The sequence below is a fragment of the Pituophis catenifer genome, unplaced genomic scaffold (genome assembly GCF_029215685.1).
Source record: "Pituophis catenifer annectens isolate HBS135680 unplaced genomic scaffold, rPitCat1.0.hap2 SCAF_5, whole genome shotgun sequence".
Classification (NCBI taxonomy): Eukaryota; Metazoa; Chordata; class Lepidosauria; order Squamata; family Colubridae; genus Pituophis; species Pituophis catenifer.
Window position 1 is genome coordinate 79,665,701 of NW_027256885.1, and position 16,888 is coordinate 79,682,588.

Sequence of the window (16,888 nt, forward strand, 5' to 3'; positions counted from 1 at the left end):
TCCCTTCCACTCCACAGATACTGGAACCATCCTTTCAGCCACCGGGAGTCCCAAATGCTGGCGACCTCGTACTCGGGTGGTCCATAATTGAGGAGATCATTTTAAATTTGAAGAACAAAGGAGTAATTGAAGAAGAAAAGAAGAAAAGAAGAGGAGATATAAGAAAATTAAATAGACTTTAAATTTTGGCTAACTGTAAAGAGATACAATTGGGGAGGTTTTAATAATCTTTTAAATTGCTACAAAATGGAGTTGCAGATATATGAAGAGTTAATTTTTTTTATTCAATTTTTTTTTTATTTTATAAACAAACAATACATAATCAATCAGTCAGTATATCTTCTAAATACATCTTTTGTGTCTTCTTTTTGCTCTTCCAATATTTATCATATCTTGAAATTATCATTTCCTTTATTATAACATTTCCCCCACTTTTCTTACTTCTCTATTAATACATTTATTAATAATACATTTATTTATTAAACTATCTTTTAATTTTATTAGGAATTAAACAACCATTTTATCCCCACACAACCTTCAACCCCCGCTTTCCCACCCCCACCCCCGACTTCCCAGAGCAAAAACAGGGTATAGCATTAAACAAACATAAGCTAAAATATACTAACTTACTACAAGATTCAAAAAACCCCTCAGACTCTTTAACTCCTCTTTTAAAAATTATTCATCAGCCTGCCCTTTTAGAATTCTAATTTAAACATAAAACTTTCTTTAAAGCATATCTTTAAGGAAAAAGAAAAAAAAATTATTTTATATCCATTCCATTTTAAATTAACCATTTTACTACTTCAGTAAGTTTTTTTTTTAAAAAAACACTTCAATAAAATATTCTTCAAAATATAACCTTAAAAATACAATTAATCCATTGAGTTAAATTATTTCTAACTCTTGAGTTCATTCTTCAAAATATCTGTTTCAAAACTTTCAGAAAGTTATCAATTAAGTTTAAAGTTAACCATTTTAATACCTTGATAATTTTTTTAAAAAAGCTATCCATTTTCAGTTAAACATTTTTACTTAAACTTAAAAAATACTAATTTCAGTAAACTTTTCAAATTTAGTATTAAAATCCTCCCCCCAAAAAACTAATCTTCAATTCTTCCTTTCTTTCTATATTTTTTCCAGTCCTTCTTCTGCAATAGTACTTTCTTCAACATTACTCCTCCCCCTGCTTTTATTTTCGAAAATTTTTGAATATAGGTTTGAGGCTGATGCATCTTTGGAAATTGTTCTCTTCTAAAAGTTATCTCCTTCAATCCAAAACCTCCATTTCGACTCTTCCTGCTTATAGAATCAGTCACTTCCTTCCTTGAAACAGTCTGCGGGAAAGAGTCTATTTGCTGCTTTTCAGTTAACTGCATAGAAGCTTCTGCCAAAACCTCTGTCAGTGTGCTAACTTCCATCGTGATCCTGACAGCTTCTTTTCCCTGCTCCAAAGTCGAAATAAGTTGATTTCTTTCCTCTTTTCCAGCCAGCAAAACATTGTTGTTCTCCAGATTATAATTTTGAATAGTTCTTTCAATTGATTCTAATATAACAGAAGTATAAAAATTTAAGAGTTCTTGTAAAACCTTTACAGTCACAACTTGTGAATTTGCTGGCTCATATAGTAATGATCCTCCATCCTTGATGTCAGCCATATTTCAATTTCCAGTTTAAATTTATTCAGCTATCAGGTCAATAAGTCCAATAATTTTCCACACAATTTAAAAGTATAAAGTAGTTAGAGTCAGCACCATAGTCTTTTTCAATCCACTAGCACTTTAAATCTTTTTCTTGCTGCGTAATCCAGTAGCTTTTACAATGTTGCAGCTTTAACGATCACTTTCACTAGTAAGTGAAAACGCCCTTAAGCACCATCTTTTTTCCTTTTCTTTTCAACGGAGTTAAAGTTTAATACTTGCATTTTCTGTTCTCCTGATTTTGCTCTGCCAGCGTCCAGGTTCAAATTTTCTCATAGTCCTTAAAATTGCGCTGCTGGTGTCGTGACCCCTTGTTCTGCATAAAGCAGAATCATCCCGGATCCGGAGCACTGAAGGGCTTTCAGGGAGCTCTCACCCTACAAACCCCAGGCTTAAAAAAAAAAGCCTGGGGGTCTAGGGGAGCTCTACCCAGACCCTTCTGCTCTTCTCTCCCCCTTTTTCCCTGGGGGAGAGTTTTGAGCCGCTAGAACAGCTGATTTTCTCTGTTCTAGCAGCAAACGGAATCACGGGGCTGGAGCTCCTAAGGGAGCGTCCATTCGGGGAACACGGAGCCACCGGAAGTTCCTATGAAGAGTTAATTTTGATGTTTAAAAGTATGAGTGAATCTTTATTAGGCAAAAAAGAAATAGAAAATTCACTAAAAGATGTACAAAAAGAAAGTGAAGAGGAGTTTGAAGAGAGAATTGTAAATGAGAAGTAAGAAGTTAACAATGTTTAAGAGAAAATATTAAAAAATAAAAATCAGATAGATAATATTATAGAAATTTTTGGGACTGTAAAAAGAGTAGAGAGGAAAGAGGGAAAATTCCCCCTAAAAAAGAAACAGTTAAAAGGGAAAAAGGGAAATACCTGGGAGAGACAAGGGAAAGGCTTGGTGAGGGATGCTCAAAAAGTACAACAAAAAAAGATAAAAGGAACCCAGAAGATGAAATGTAACATATATAAAAAGAAAAAAAAAGAGAATTGAGAAGTTAGAGCGAGGTAAAGGGTCGAGCAAAAAACTATTAGAAAATGGAAAAAGATTGAGAGATGATGGTTAAAGATGAATGATGATGAGGTAAATATTAGTAAATATATATAAGGTAGATTAATGAATGGGAATGGGAAAGTAGACAATATAACAATAATAGCGATTTTGATATTCTTGAATTTAAATTGTTATTGTATTGGTAAGAGAGAAGAATTATAGGATATACTGTGATGTTATTTAGGTGAAAGCATTGAATATGAAATGATAAAGAAATATGTAAAGAGAATAATATGGCAGAAGTTGAAATAATAAGATATGGTGAAAAATGACTAAATGATTATATCAAAAAGATGAGTGAATAGAATTTGTTTATATTAAATCTTAGCAGATAGAAATGTGAAAATAAGTACTTTAACAACATTATTAATTTTGATAACAATGTAAATTAAGATGAATACTTAAATGTTAATGATTGGGAAAAAGGAATTAGAGACATACTTCCAGAAATGAAGAAAGATGGTAAATAACTGGAATAATTGAAACTGAGGAGAAATATAAGGTGTAAAATGATCTTATCTGTAAGTAAAATTGAAAACTATAAAGAATTATGAAAAGAGAACAACATGGCAGAAGTTGAAATAATAAGATATGGTGAAAAATGACTAATTTGTGATAAAGGATTATACAAAAGAGATGAATATTGGAAAAAATGGGAAGATTAAAATACATTATAACTATGATTATAATTATGTATAAGATGTCACCTGGTCAACACTCTGTTCATAAAATATGTATGATTAAAGAAAAAAATTAATAAAACTTGTATTTTTTTAAAAAGGAAAAAAAATAGATCCAGGAAACTACAGACCTACTGTATCAGCTTGACCTCAATACCTGGGAAGATTCTGGAAAAGATAATCAAGCAACAAATCAGCGAACACCTAAACAAACTCATAACCAAAAGCCAACATGGGTTTGTCAAAAACAGATCATGCCAGACTAATCTTATTGGATTCTTTGACAAAGTGACAAAATTAGTGGACCAGCGAAATGTAGTGAACATAGTATACTTGGACTTCAGTAAGGCATTTCATAAAGTAGACCACAGCTTACTACTTAATAAGATAGAAAACTGTGGAGTAGACAGCATCACCACCAGATGGATTCATAACTGGCTGACCAACTGCACTCAACATGTAGTCCTCATTGGAACTGCATCTACATGGAGGAAAGTATGCAGTGGGGTACCCCAAGGCTCTGTTTTAGGCCCAGTACTCTTCAACATCTTCATCAATGATTTGGATGAGGGGATAGATGGGGAACTCATCAAATTTGCAGACAACACTAAGCTGGCAGGAATAGCTAACACTCCAGAAGATTGGCTTAAGATATTGTCATGCCCCCGTTGGAGCCTGAATCTGTGGAGGAGGACGAGCCGGAGCTGGAGCTGACGGAGATCAACGGGGTGGCTTCGTTGGCTTCAGAGGAATGTGGGGAGGAGCAGGCTGAGGCAGCCCAGGGCCTCTCAGGATTGGTACAGCTTGTTAGCAGGGAGGAACAGGGGCTGGATGTCCAAGAGAGGGCAAGCAGTGGACATGAGGAGCAACGGAGCTCAGGCGATGAGCAAGCACTGCCCCCTCCTGCTCCCCAAGCAACAAGAGTGGAGAGAAGGTGGGAACAGCGCAGGCTGACCCAATGACTTGGGAGGAGAGCACCCTGTCCCTCTTCACAAGGCACACCTGGGGACTGAGATTTAAGGAGATGCTGTGGGGAGGGGCATTTGTCGGGAACAAACGCTGAATTGGTAGAGTTTGATGTGCCGGTACAGACATTTGGAGTTTGCAGGACTGCTTGCTTCTTCCTTACTTCGTGGACTCAGTGCCGTGTTCCTGACTTCGTGGACTTAGTACCTTGTTCCTTACTTATTTATTAATTTATTTCTATACCGCCCTTCTCCCGAAGGAGTCAGGGCAGTGTACAGCCTAATTAAAAACACAAAGACAGACACTCCCTTCTTTGGGGGGGAGTGCGGGAAGATCCCTTGCAGGGTCGAGCTGAGGATTTTGTGCAATTCCTGATTGATAAAGTCGCTTGGATTCGGGAAGGCTTGGACTCTGACTGGGTGAGTCCAGGGGAGGAGACGAGGGCAGGTCTTGAGAATATTATCTGGGAGGAGTTTGATCCTGTGGCTCCCGAGGATGTGGACAGGGTTCTGGGTAGGATTAGTGCCGCCACGTGTTTATTGGACCCGTGTCCCTCCTGGTTGGTACTGGCCTCCCGGGAGGTTACACGAGGCTGGCTCCAGAGGATTATAAGTGCTTCTCTGAGTGAGGGTGCCTTTCCCGCTGCCTTGAAAGAGGCGGTGGTGAGGCCCCTCCTCAAGAAGCCTTCCCTGGACCTGGCTGAATTAGCCAACTACTGTCCGGTCTCCAACCTTCGTTTTGTGGCGAAGGTTGTTGAGAGTGTGGTGGCACGACAACTGCCCAGGCACCTGGATGAAGCTATCTATCTAGACCCGTACCAGTCGGGCTTCAGGCAGGGGCACAGCACAGAAACGGCATTGGTCGCGTTGGTGGATGTTCTCTGGAGGGCTCAGGACAGGGGTTGTTCCTCTGTCCTAGTCCTATTAGATCTCTCAGCGGCTTTTGATACCATCGACCATGGTATCATGCTGCAGCGGTTGAGGGGGTTAGGAATAGGGGGCACCGTTCTGCGGTGGTTCTCCTCCTTCCTCTCCGACCGCTCGCAGTTTGTGTTGGCAGGGGGGCAGAGGTCGACCTCGAGGCGTCTCGCATGGGGAGTGCCGCAAGGGTCGGTCCTCTCGCCCCTCCTGTTCAACATTTATGTGAAGCCGCTGGGCGAGATCATCCGTGGTTTTGGGGTGAAATGTCATCTGTACGCTGATGATACTCAGCTGTACATCTCCACCCCACATCACCCCAACGATGCCCTTGATGTGATGTCTCGCTGCCTGGAGGCCGTGCGGGTCTGGATGGGGAGGAACAGGCTCAGACTCAACCCCTCCAAGACCGAGTGGCTGTGGCTTCCGGCACCCCGATATAGTCAGCAGGTGCCATCGCTGACTATTGGGGGTGAATCTTTGCCCCCCCCAGAGAGGGCTCGCAATCTGGGCGTCCTCCTGGACGCACGGCTGTCTTTAGAAGAGCATATGACGGCCGTGGCCAGGGGGGCCTTTTATCAGGTTCGCCTGATCCGCCAGTTGCAGCCCTTTCTGGACCGGGACGCCCTGCGCACGGTCACTCATGCCCTTGTTACCTCCCGGTTGGACTATTGTAATGCTCTCTACATGGGGCTCCCCTTGAAGAGCACTCGGAGGCTCCAACTGGTCCAGAATGCGGCCGCGCGGGTGGTTATGGGCGCAACTTGTTGTGCCCACTTGACACCCCTCCTGCGCGAGCTGCACTGGCTTCCAGTGGTCTTCCGGGTGCGATTCAAGGTGTTGGTTACCACCTTTAAAGCGCTCCATGGCATAGGACCCGGGTATCTTCGAGACCGTCTTCTGCCACCAATAGCCTCCCACCGGCCAATCCGCTCCCACAGAGAGGGTCTCCTCAGGGTGCCATCGGCCAAGTTATGTCGGCTGGCGACACCCAGGGGGAGGGCCTTCTCTGTGGGAGCCCCAGCCCTGTGGAATGAACTGCCCCCAGAAATACGTAAGATCTCCGACCTCCGGGTGTTTCGCTGTGCACTGAAGACCCTGTTGTTCCGCCAGGCCGGGCTATCAACATAATAATTTTAAATTGGGGTATTTTAAATTTCTGGGGTTTTAAATTGAGCCAAATCTATTTAATCATTTTAATTTTTAACTGCTGTTTTGTCTTGTGTTTTTAAATAGGCTGTACACCGCCCTGAGTCCTTCGGGAGAAGGGCGGTATAGAAATAAAATTATTATTATTATTATTATTATTATTATTATTATTATTATTATTATTATTATTATTATTATTATTATTATTATTAAACAAAGCGGCTGGGCTGTTCTCTGCAGATGCGATGAGCGGAAAAATAGTTAAATTTTGCCGCTTTTATCGCCACTAGGTAGGTCTTGATATAAGACCTCACCAGTGTCCAGTCGGAATCGGATTGACTAGTCCTCCAAATGCTCTCTAGGCGTCTTTTCCGACGCTTCATCTCTCTCAGCTCCTCAGAGAACCAAGGAGCCAATTGAGGTCGGCATTGGGTCAGAGGCCGCAAAGGCACGACGCGGTCCAAAGCCCCACCGGCCGCCCTCTCCCAGGCGGCCACCAGGTCTTCAGTCGAGCCGTGTGCCAGGGTCTCAGGAAATGGCCCAAGCTCCGTCAGGAACCTTTCGGGATCCATCTGGTGCCTGGGACGGAACCATTTAATCGGTTCCGTCTCCCTGCGGCGGTCTCAGGAATGCCATGCGAGACGCAATCAAAACACAGCTACAGCCTTATTCAGCTCTTTTGGCACGCTGGTTTATTCGCATCCGCATCCGGCTACACACTGTGATTCGTAAACACGATTGAAATCGGCGCTATGTTACACCAAGAATGGGGCGTTTATATAGCCCATCTTTCCATTAACTCATTAGGACCGCACCCTTGTTTATTACCACGCCCCTCTTTTAGGGGCGTAATTGGTCTTCAGCGTGTTCTGGAAGGTGCTGCTGCTGTGTCCTCCGGAACAGCCCTAATCCCGTCGCACCCGATACCACCACCCCACACCCCGCATACGGCCACCACCACCAAGTATGTATATGTCCCTCGATGCTTTCAGCACGCGTTAGCGATGTCGAGCAGGTTGCTAGGCTCGACAGGTGGCTCCCCTTTCACCACGTGTCCTTCTGTAAGAGATAAGTTACACATATTAGTAGATAACCGTGGTTTGTGAGGATACATTCTATGAAACCGTCGAATCAGTCGGTTTGCTTTTACATTACTATGCGGTATCCAAGAAGCCTCTTCTACTGGATAACCCTTCCATTTAACAAGGTAAGAGAGGACCCCCCTTGTCCATCTAGAATCTAGGACTTCATCAATCTCGTAATGGCCCTCCGTGACCGGACCAGGACGGTCGAATACTTGGATATGTTTGGTGGGTTTGAGAAGACTACTATGAAATACGGGGTGGATCTTCCCCAATAACGGAGGTAACTTTAGTACTACAGTCACAGGATTTATTATTCGTATCACCGGAAACGGGCCCAGATATTTCGGTCCCAGTTTCCTACTAGGAAGCCTTAATTTGATGTATTTGGTAGAGAGAAATACCATGTCCCCTACCTTGAATGGTTGAAACGGTGCTCGTTTCTTATTCGCCTGGCTTTTATATGTGAGAGTTGCTTTATCTAATGCCTCTCTGACCTGGGGCCATACCGTATTCATCTTATCGGCCCACTCATGGGGCATTGGCGACGTTGTCGGTGGTTGATCTAACTCAGGTATCGCTACAAAGTCCCGTCCCATTGCCACCCGAAAAGGAGTGAGACCCGTACTGCTATGAACTGCATTGTTATAGGCGACCTCCGCAAACGGTAGCAGTGAAGACCAATCGGTCTGTTGATATGAAACATAGCAACGAAGGTATCGCTCTATCATTGCATTTGCTCTCTCTGCAGCCCTATTGGTACTAAGGTGGAATGCCGAACTGAGGCCTTGCGTTGATCCAATAGCCGAGAGGAAGTTCCTCCAAAATCGGGCTGTAAATTGCACCCCTCTATCAGAAATAATATGACGGGGTACCCCGTGTAACCTATAAATGTGTTGTATAAATAGCTTAGATAGCTGACGAGCTGAGGGTAATCCTCGGCACGGAATGAAATGAGCTTGTTTAGAAAATAAATCGATAATAGTCCAAATAACCGTGTTCCCATTGCTGTCTGGCAAATCGACTATAAAGTCCATCCCTATCTCCTCCCACGGTTGGGTAGGTGTGGCTACAGTCTGTAGTACTCCCAAAGGTTTTCCAGGGCGGGATTTGGCCTTGGCGCATATGGAACAGTCTTGTGTGTATGTTTCTATATCTTTCCTCATATGTGGCCACCAAAACTGACGCCGTGTTAAATGCAGGGTTTTAAGGAAACCGTAATGCCCAGCCGATTTATTATCATGGCATCGGTGTAACACCAGGCCCCGGACCCCTTCCGGTACATACATTTTGTCCCCTTTCCACGAAAACCCGTCCCTATGTGTGAGCAGGTGTTTGTTTTCCTTAAACCAGCCATCAGTGGAAACGGCAGGAAAGTCCAAGCGAAGAAGAGAATGATCTGTCCATGACAAGGGTTTAATGTCTAAATCCCCTCTACCAAGATCATTCAACCACTGACCAGAGACGAAAATCAAGTCCAGAGTGTGTCCCCCTGTGTGAGTGGGGCCTTGAACTAACTGGGTCAGGTCCATGGCCGCCATGGAAGCCATGAACTCCCGAGCCACTTCTGATGCCTCACCTGCAGATGGCAGGTTGAAATCCCCCATGACAATAAGTCTGGGGATATCAACCGCCACCCCGGCAATAACGTCGAGCAGCTCGGGCAGGGTCGCCGCCACGTGGCAGGGAGCCAGGTACGTAGTCAGCAAACCCATCTGCCTTCCACGGCCCCACTTCACAAGGAGGGACTCACATCCGGCTATCTGAGGAACAGTGGTCTCCCTCGGACTAAGATTTTCCCTAATAATCGCCGCCACTCCCCCACCCCTCCCCTGAGCCCTTGGCTGGTGAAATGCACAGAAACCTGGTGGGCACATTTCAACGAGGGGAACCCCGCCCTCGTGGCCCAACCAGGTCTCTGTAATACCTGCCAGGTCTGCACCCCCCTCCAAAATAAGATCACAAACGAGGGGGGCTTTGTTAACAACTGACCTGGCATTACATAACATCAGCCGCCGACCCAGGGCCTGAGGCTCTGTGCAACCCAGGACCCGAGTCACGCATTGGGGGCCAGAGTGTGCAATCGCTCGTAGACAGCGTATGCGCACCCCTGGAACATGATGTGGTCCCCTGCGCCCGTCATATCTGCCCCTCCCACTCACTATTTCAATTGCACTGCCCTTCCCAACACCTCGTTGTTCCCCAGACAAATTTTCTTCCGTGATCCCTCTGCTGCGCCCAAGCGACCCATCATCCCGCCCAGTGGCTATATGAACCCCCCAGGTCCATCTCTACAACCCCCTCCCCTCCTCCCGGGTCCCCTTAAAAATCCCAATAAAAAACCCCTCAACCCCCTCTTCGCTGCATGCCATCTCTCGGGGTTCCAAAGCCAGTCATCAAGATAGGCCCTCGATAACGTGGAGGGCCAGGCCTGCGAGAGGGGGGAGTCTCGCAGCACAAGAAGGTCGGCTTTTTGGAGCATCAACCGAACCAAAGATGGGAAAGGAAGGCCAGTCCAGGAGTCTATCATAGTCCAAAGGGATAACTGAGCATAAAAGGTCACAAAATATCCATTTATAGGGCTGGACTCCACTGTCCTCTCATGACAGGGAGAAGGTCCAATGTTCTTTTTCTCCAACGGAGGCTAATGACCAACCATCCTCTCACGACGGCCGGTCCCGTTACAGATGGTTATCGGGAACGATGTTCTGTCCTCTCCGTTGGGATATAGAAAATCCCTCAGCTCCCTCATATGGTGCTCAGTCTCTCCTACCAGCGAGGGTGTGAATAGAACATGGTAAGGGGTCCAAAGTGTAGCGGTTCGTAAACCCCTCCCCCCATAAAGGAGGGGGGGAAGGCGGGGAGAGGGAGGGGGGAAACAGTATCCCCAGAGGAGGGTAACATCTCCTCCTCTGCCGATTTATAAGTCCAGGCCTCCTCACCTCGGCTTCTTCTCTTCACCCTCAGCAAACAACTACCATTGCGGTATTCTGCGGCAGACGCCATCAACGGCGCTAGTGCCGCCCCCCTCACCCCAGCACCATAAACAGATGCGTCTGTGGGGGGGGCAACCAACGCCGCCAGCTAGCCTCCATCACCAGCACCACCTTGGCTCTGTTGCTTTGAGTGTAGGGGGGAGGAGGGGGGCATCACCCCACGGCTGTTCGCACTACCGCCGGCGTCGCCAGCCCCCTCCAGCCCCTCATCTTTGATGGAGAATAAGGACCGGAGCTAGATGATTCCCTGCGGCCAAGCCAAGCTGCCACCACCATCGCTGCCACCGCCGCTGCTGCTGCTGCCACCGCCACCGCCGCCATTGCCTTCTCGGCGCTCTGTGATATCCTACAGTGCTGCCATCACCACCATGTCCCCACGGCGCTCCAAGGCAGTTCCGCAGTGCCCAGGGTGGTTCCACAGCATCGACGCCGCCGCTATCCCCTCCGCGGCACTCCACAGCATTCCGCAGCGTCCTCAGCGCCTCCAGGGCCTCTCCCAAAGTGCTAGCCCCTCGCTCCAACCACGATGTCACGGAGGGAGTAAAAATCCTCCCCAGGTTGGGCTGGGGCTCGGGGTCGCAGATGGATTTAGCAACCCTACACCCCCCGAAAAGACCAAACAGCCCCCATCGTCAGATCAGGAGCTAACCCGACACCGCCATCTTCGAGCATGCGCAGAAGGTATCCTTGACTTCAAAGACTTGGTGGACTCCTTATTTGTTCCTTGTTTCATGGACTCATTTCCCTGTTCCTTTGTTTTGCTGGACTGGGCACAGCCAGAGGCTGCCGTGTGTGTGCGCGCGCTTTGCTCTGGGACTTGCCAAGAATGTGGGAGCGTTTGGGGGGAAATTTGGAGCATTAAAGGCAGTGGTGAAATCCAATTTTTTTTACTACCGGTTCTGTGGGCGTGGCTTGGGCGTGGTGTGGCTTGGTGGGCGTGGCTTGGTGTGGCAGGGGAAGGATACTGCAAAATCTCCATTCCCACCCCACTCCAGGGGAAGGATACTGCAAAATCTCCATTCCCACCACACTCTGGGGCCAGCCAGAGGTGGTATTTGCCGGTTCTCCGAACTACTCAAAATTTCCGCTACCGGTTCTCCAGAACCTGCTGGATTTCACCCCTGATTAAAGGGGAGTTTGAACTCTCAGCTGGCTGTGTGACTTTCATGCCTGGTCCTGGGTCATCACAGATACAGAAGGATCTTGACAGACTTGAACATTGGGCACTATCTAACAAAATGAAATTCAATGCTGAAAAAAGTAAGGTTCTACATTTAGGCAAGAAAACCAAAATGCACAGGTACAGTATATGTGGTTCCTTGCTCAATAGTAGTAACTGTGAGAGGGATCTTGGGAGTCCTAGTGGACAATCACTTAAATATGAGCCAGCAGTGTGCTGTAGCTGCCAAAAAAGCCAACACAGTTCTAGGCTGCATAAATAGAGGGATGGAATCAAGATCACGTGAAGTGTTAATACCACTTTATAATGCCTTGATAAGACCACACTTTGAATACTGCACCCAGTTTTGGTCACCATGATGTAAAAAAGATGTTGAGACTCTAGAAAGAGTGCAGAGAAGAGCAACAAAGATGATTAAGGGACTGGAGGCTAAAACATATAAAAAATGGTTGCTGGAATTGGGTTTGTCTAGTTTAATGAAAAGAAGGACAAGGGGTGAGTGTTCCAATAGCTCAGGGGTTGCCACAAAGAAGAGGGAGTCAAGCTATTCTCCAAAGCACCTGAAGGCAGGACAAGAAGCAATGGATGAAAACTAATCAAGGAGAGAAACAACCTAGAACTAAGGAGAAATTTCCTGACAGAACAATTAACCAGTGTCACAGCTTGCCTCCAGTAGTTGTGAGTGGTCCAAAACTGGAAGTTTTTAAGGAGAGATTGGACAACCATTTGTCTGAAATGGTAAAGGGTTTCCTGCCTAAGCAGGGTGTTGGACTAGAAGACCGTCAAGGTCCCTTCCAACTCTGTTATTCTGTTATTGTTCTGTTAATTATCTGTATAACAAACTTAAAGCTTCTGAAAAATAAGCAGTGCGTATTTGAAAGGGTGTTGGCTATGGAAAATGGTAAAACTCTTTAGAAGTCTGTGTGCTCGTTCAATAATAATACATTGTTTCTCATAGTGAATATAGATCAGATGTGTAGATTTTTAGGTAAAGGGCTCACAGTCAGTGTCCTTAACTGAATGAATTGTAGGATGAGAGACGTTATATGAATTTCAAGGCTAACAAATACTGGTGCTCAAATTTAATAATAGATGCATTAAATCTAATATGGATGCAAAATAAGAGAGTGTCTTTTAATATTTGTTAAAACAGAACTATGGTTTTTATTTTGAGATACAGAAAGACAAGGCAGTTAAAGATAGTAACACTTAAATCTTATTGCAGCGTTTTCTGAATAATGCTTGTGTGAAAAAGCAGGAGATAGCAAAATAAATAAATAAACTGTCTAAAAATATCAAACTAATTTAAATGTACAAATAGAATAAATGACTGGAAGATATAATTAAGAGAGTCTCTTCAGGAAGACCATTATATAAAACCATTATAATAGAGGCTAAAATTAATTTTATATTGTGATATAGAAAGAGCCCAAACGAGTTCAGGAAAACACCACTGTCTTTAAAACACTTGGTCAAACAGCCCTGGTGCTGCAGTGGTTAGAATGCAGTATTGCAGGCTAACCCTGCCCAAAGCCTGGAATTCGATCCTGATTGGCTCAAGGTTGACTCAGCCTTTCATCCTTCCAAGGTTGGTAAAATGAGGACCCAGATTGTTGGGGGCAATATTCTGACATTGTAAACCGCCCAGAGAGTGCTGTAAAGTACTATGGGGTGGTATATAAGTCTAAGTGCTATTGCTATTGCTATATGAAGCAAGAAATATTACTTTAGTAAATAAAAAAGAAAAAGAAAACGTTGGATCCAAAGGTTGGTTTGGGACTTAGCGTAATTTCCTTTTTCTTTATATGCTGATGTTATCTCATAAAATGCCTCAAATTGTCTCTTCATTTTCAGACAAGACTTGGCAATGGCCTGAAAAGATTTAAGAAACTGAAGTTTAAAGTGCAGCCAGACAGAATTAATTGTTCAATTGTTTGTACCCAAGCTAACAAGTAAAAAAAAATATGACTAATTTTAAAATGCATGTTGATTATTTCTCACCTTTTTATATTATTGGCAGCAGTAATATACTGTATTGAAAAATGAGAAACAATTATCAAGGAGTAGAGAGTTTGCTAGTTTTGCTTTTTAGTTTTAACCAAATCTGTTTTCCCCATTTTATTGTTATTCTAGGCAATCATGGCCAACAAAAATTGATGTTCCTCAAGATTTAGATGATGACCTTACAGCTTCTCCTTTGACCCATGGAGCTGTTCCTCAGTCTCCTGCTCATAGTGCTGAAAATGTTCTGAATGGACACAGAAGTAAGGCACTTAATGATTCAGCCAAGAAAGAGGATATTCCTGAATTAGCTGGATCAACGCTTTCAGTTGTTCCCTCAGTAAATTTAAAACCTACAACTAGTAGTCGGAAGTGCTTGTTTAGAGTACAAGAAGATGAAGAGGAGGATGAAGAAGATAAAAAAACTGTTTCCCTGTCGAATCAAGTTGTTCTGCGTCATAAGCCTTCTGTTACAAGTCGTCTTACTTCTCGGAAAAGTGCCCCGGTCCTTAATCAGATTTTTGAGGAGGGGGAATCTGATGATGAATTTGATACAGATGAGAATTTGCCTCCAAAACTTAGTCGGCTAAAAATGAATATTGCTTCACCCAGCACTGTGCATAAACATTACCACAGAAGGAAAAGTCAGGGTCGTGGATCTAGTTGCAGTAGCTCAGAAACAAGTGATGATGACTCAGAAAGCAGGCGATGTCTAGATAAAGATAGTGGATTTACTTACTCCTGGCATAGAAGAGATAGCAGTGAAGGTCCTCCTGGCAATCAGGGAGATGGAAGTGGACAAGGCAAACCAAGCAATGGAAATGGAGGGGTTGGCAAAACAAGTCCTGGTGATAATCATAAAGAGGGTGGAAATCCTTCCAGTAGCTCTAGTGGAAGCATGAATAACAATTCAGGTTCCACTCGCAGATGTGCAGGATCTGGTAATTCTGTACAGTTGTCATCAAAATGTGCGGGTGATCTGGTTGAAAGCCTCAAGTTGATGAGCATTTGTTTAGGTTCTCAGATTCACAGTAGCAATAAGTACATAATTAATCCCCAAAACACCATTTCATTTTCCAGTGTTAAGGTGCAAGAGAAATCAATATGGAAAATGTGCATAAATTCTGGGAGTGTAAATCCAGTTTCACCTTTGGGCAGCATAAAATTGTTTTCTGACCAAATGTCAGATGCAGCAAATGAGTTAGAACAAACAAAGAACAAGAACTTGAAAAATAATGTGCTACAACTACCTCTATGTGAAAAAGCAATATCTGTGAATATTCAGCGAGACCCAAAGGAGGGACTGTTATGTACATTGGGTCAGACAACTTGCTGTCATGTCGTTTGACAATAATCAAATTTAACCCATTCTACTTGACATCACTAATCTTTCTGTTCAGAGGTGTGAATATTTTATTTCACTGAACCTTTTGTTGTCTTGGCAATAAACTTTGTTGCTGTTTTCATTTTCAAGTTGCTGTAAATACATACATTATCTTATCATACATTATGTACAGCCTAGGAATGACATCTTTTTGACCAACCCCAAGAGTTTTTGTTTCTTCTGTTTTTCTATACGACTGTGTGTATATGTATATGTATATGTGTATATACAGTCAGGTCCAGAAATATTGGGACATCAACACAATTCTAACATCTTTGGTTCTATACACCACCACAATGGAGTTGGAATGAAACAAACACAATGTGCATTAACTGCAGACTGTCAGCTTTAATTTGAGGGTATGTACATCCAACTCAGGTGAACGGTGTAGGATTTACAGCAGTTTGTATATGTACCTCCCACTTGTTAAGGGACCAAAAGTAATGGGACAATTGGCTTCTCAGCTGTTCCATGGCCAGGTGTGTGATATTCCCTCATTACCCCAATTACAATGTGCAGATAAAAGGCCCAGAGTTCATTTCAAGTGTGCTATTTGCATTTGGAATCTGTTGCTGTCAACTCTCAAGATGAGATCCAAAGAGCTGTCACTATCAGTGAAGCAAGCCATCATTAGGCTGAAGAAACAAAACAAACCCATCAGAGAGATAGCAAGAACATTAGGCGTGGCCAAAACAACTGTTTGAAACATTCTCAAAAAGAAGGAATGCACCGGTGAGCTCAGCAACACCAAAAGACCTGGGAGACCACGGAAAACAAGTGTGGTGGATGACCGAAGAATTCTTTCCCTGGTGAAGAAAACACCCTTCACAACAGTTGGCCAGATCAAGAACACTCTCCAGGAGGTAGGTGTATGTGTGTCGAAGTCAACAATCAAGAGAAGACTTCACCAGAGTGAATACAGAGGGTTCACCACAAGATGTAAACCATTGGTGAGCCTCAAAAACAGGAAGGGCAGATTAGAGTTTGCCAAACAACATCTAACAAAGCCTTCACAGTTCTGGAACAAGATCCTATGGACAGATGAGACCAAGATCAACTTGTACCAGAGTGATGGGAAGAGAAGAGTATGGAGAAGGAAAGGAATTGCTCATGATCCTAAGCATACCACCTCATCAGTGAAGCATGGTGGTGGTAGTGTCATGGCATGGGCATGTATGGCTGCCAATGGAACTGGTTCTCTTGTATTTATTGATGATGTGACTGCTGACAAAAGCAGCAGGATGAATTCTGAAGTGTTTCGGGCAATATTATCTGCTCACATTCAGCCAAATGCTGCAGAACTCATTGGACGGCGCTTCACAGTGCAGATGGACAATGACCCAAAGCATACTGCAAAAGCAACCAAAGAGTTTTTGAAGGGACAGAAGTGGGATGTTATGCAATGGCCAAGTCAATCACCTGACCTGAATCCCATTGAGCATGCATTTCACTTGCTGAAGACAAAACTGAAGGGAAAATGCCCCAAGAACAAGCAGGAACTGAAGACAGTTGCAGTAGAGGCCTGGCAGAGCATCACCAGGGATGAAACCCAGCGTCTGGTGATGTCTATGCGTTCCAGACTTCAGGCTGTGATTGACTGCAAAGGATTTGCAACCAAGTATTAAGAAGGGAAAGTTTGATTTATGATTATTATTCTGTCCCATTACTTTTGGTCCCTTAACAAGTGGGAGGCACATATGCAAACTGCTGTAAGTCCTACACCGTTCACCTGAGTTGGATGTACATACCCTCAAATTAAAGCTGACAGTCTGCAGTTAACGCACA

The 16,888-nt window shown here is 44.2% G+C and overlaps 1 protein-coding gene across 1 annotated transcript in view; it reads left to right on the top strand.

Annotated features, from left to right (window-relative positions):
* SNRK (SNF related kinase) overlaps positions 1-15,067 on the top strand; it is a 258,721-nt gene extending 243,654 nt beyond the window's left edge. The window contains exon 8 of the mRNA XM_070944393.1: positions 13,852-15,067. Coding sequence (XP_070800494.1) covers positions 13,852-15,067 — 1,216 coding nt within the window. The remainder of the gene's footprint in view (positions 1-13,851) is intronic.
* Positions 15,068-16,888: the final 1,821 nt, after the last annotated feature.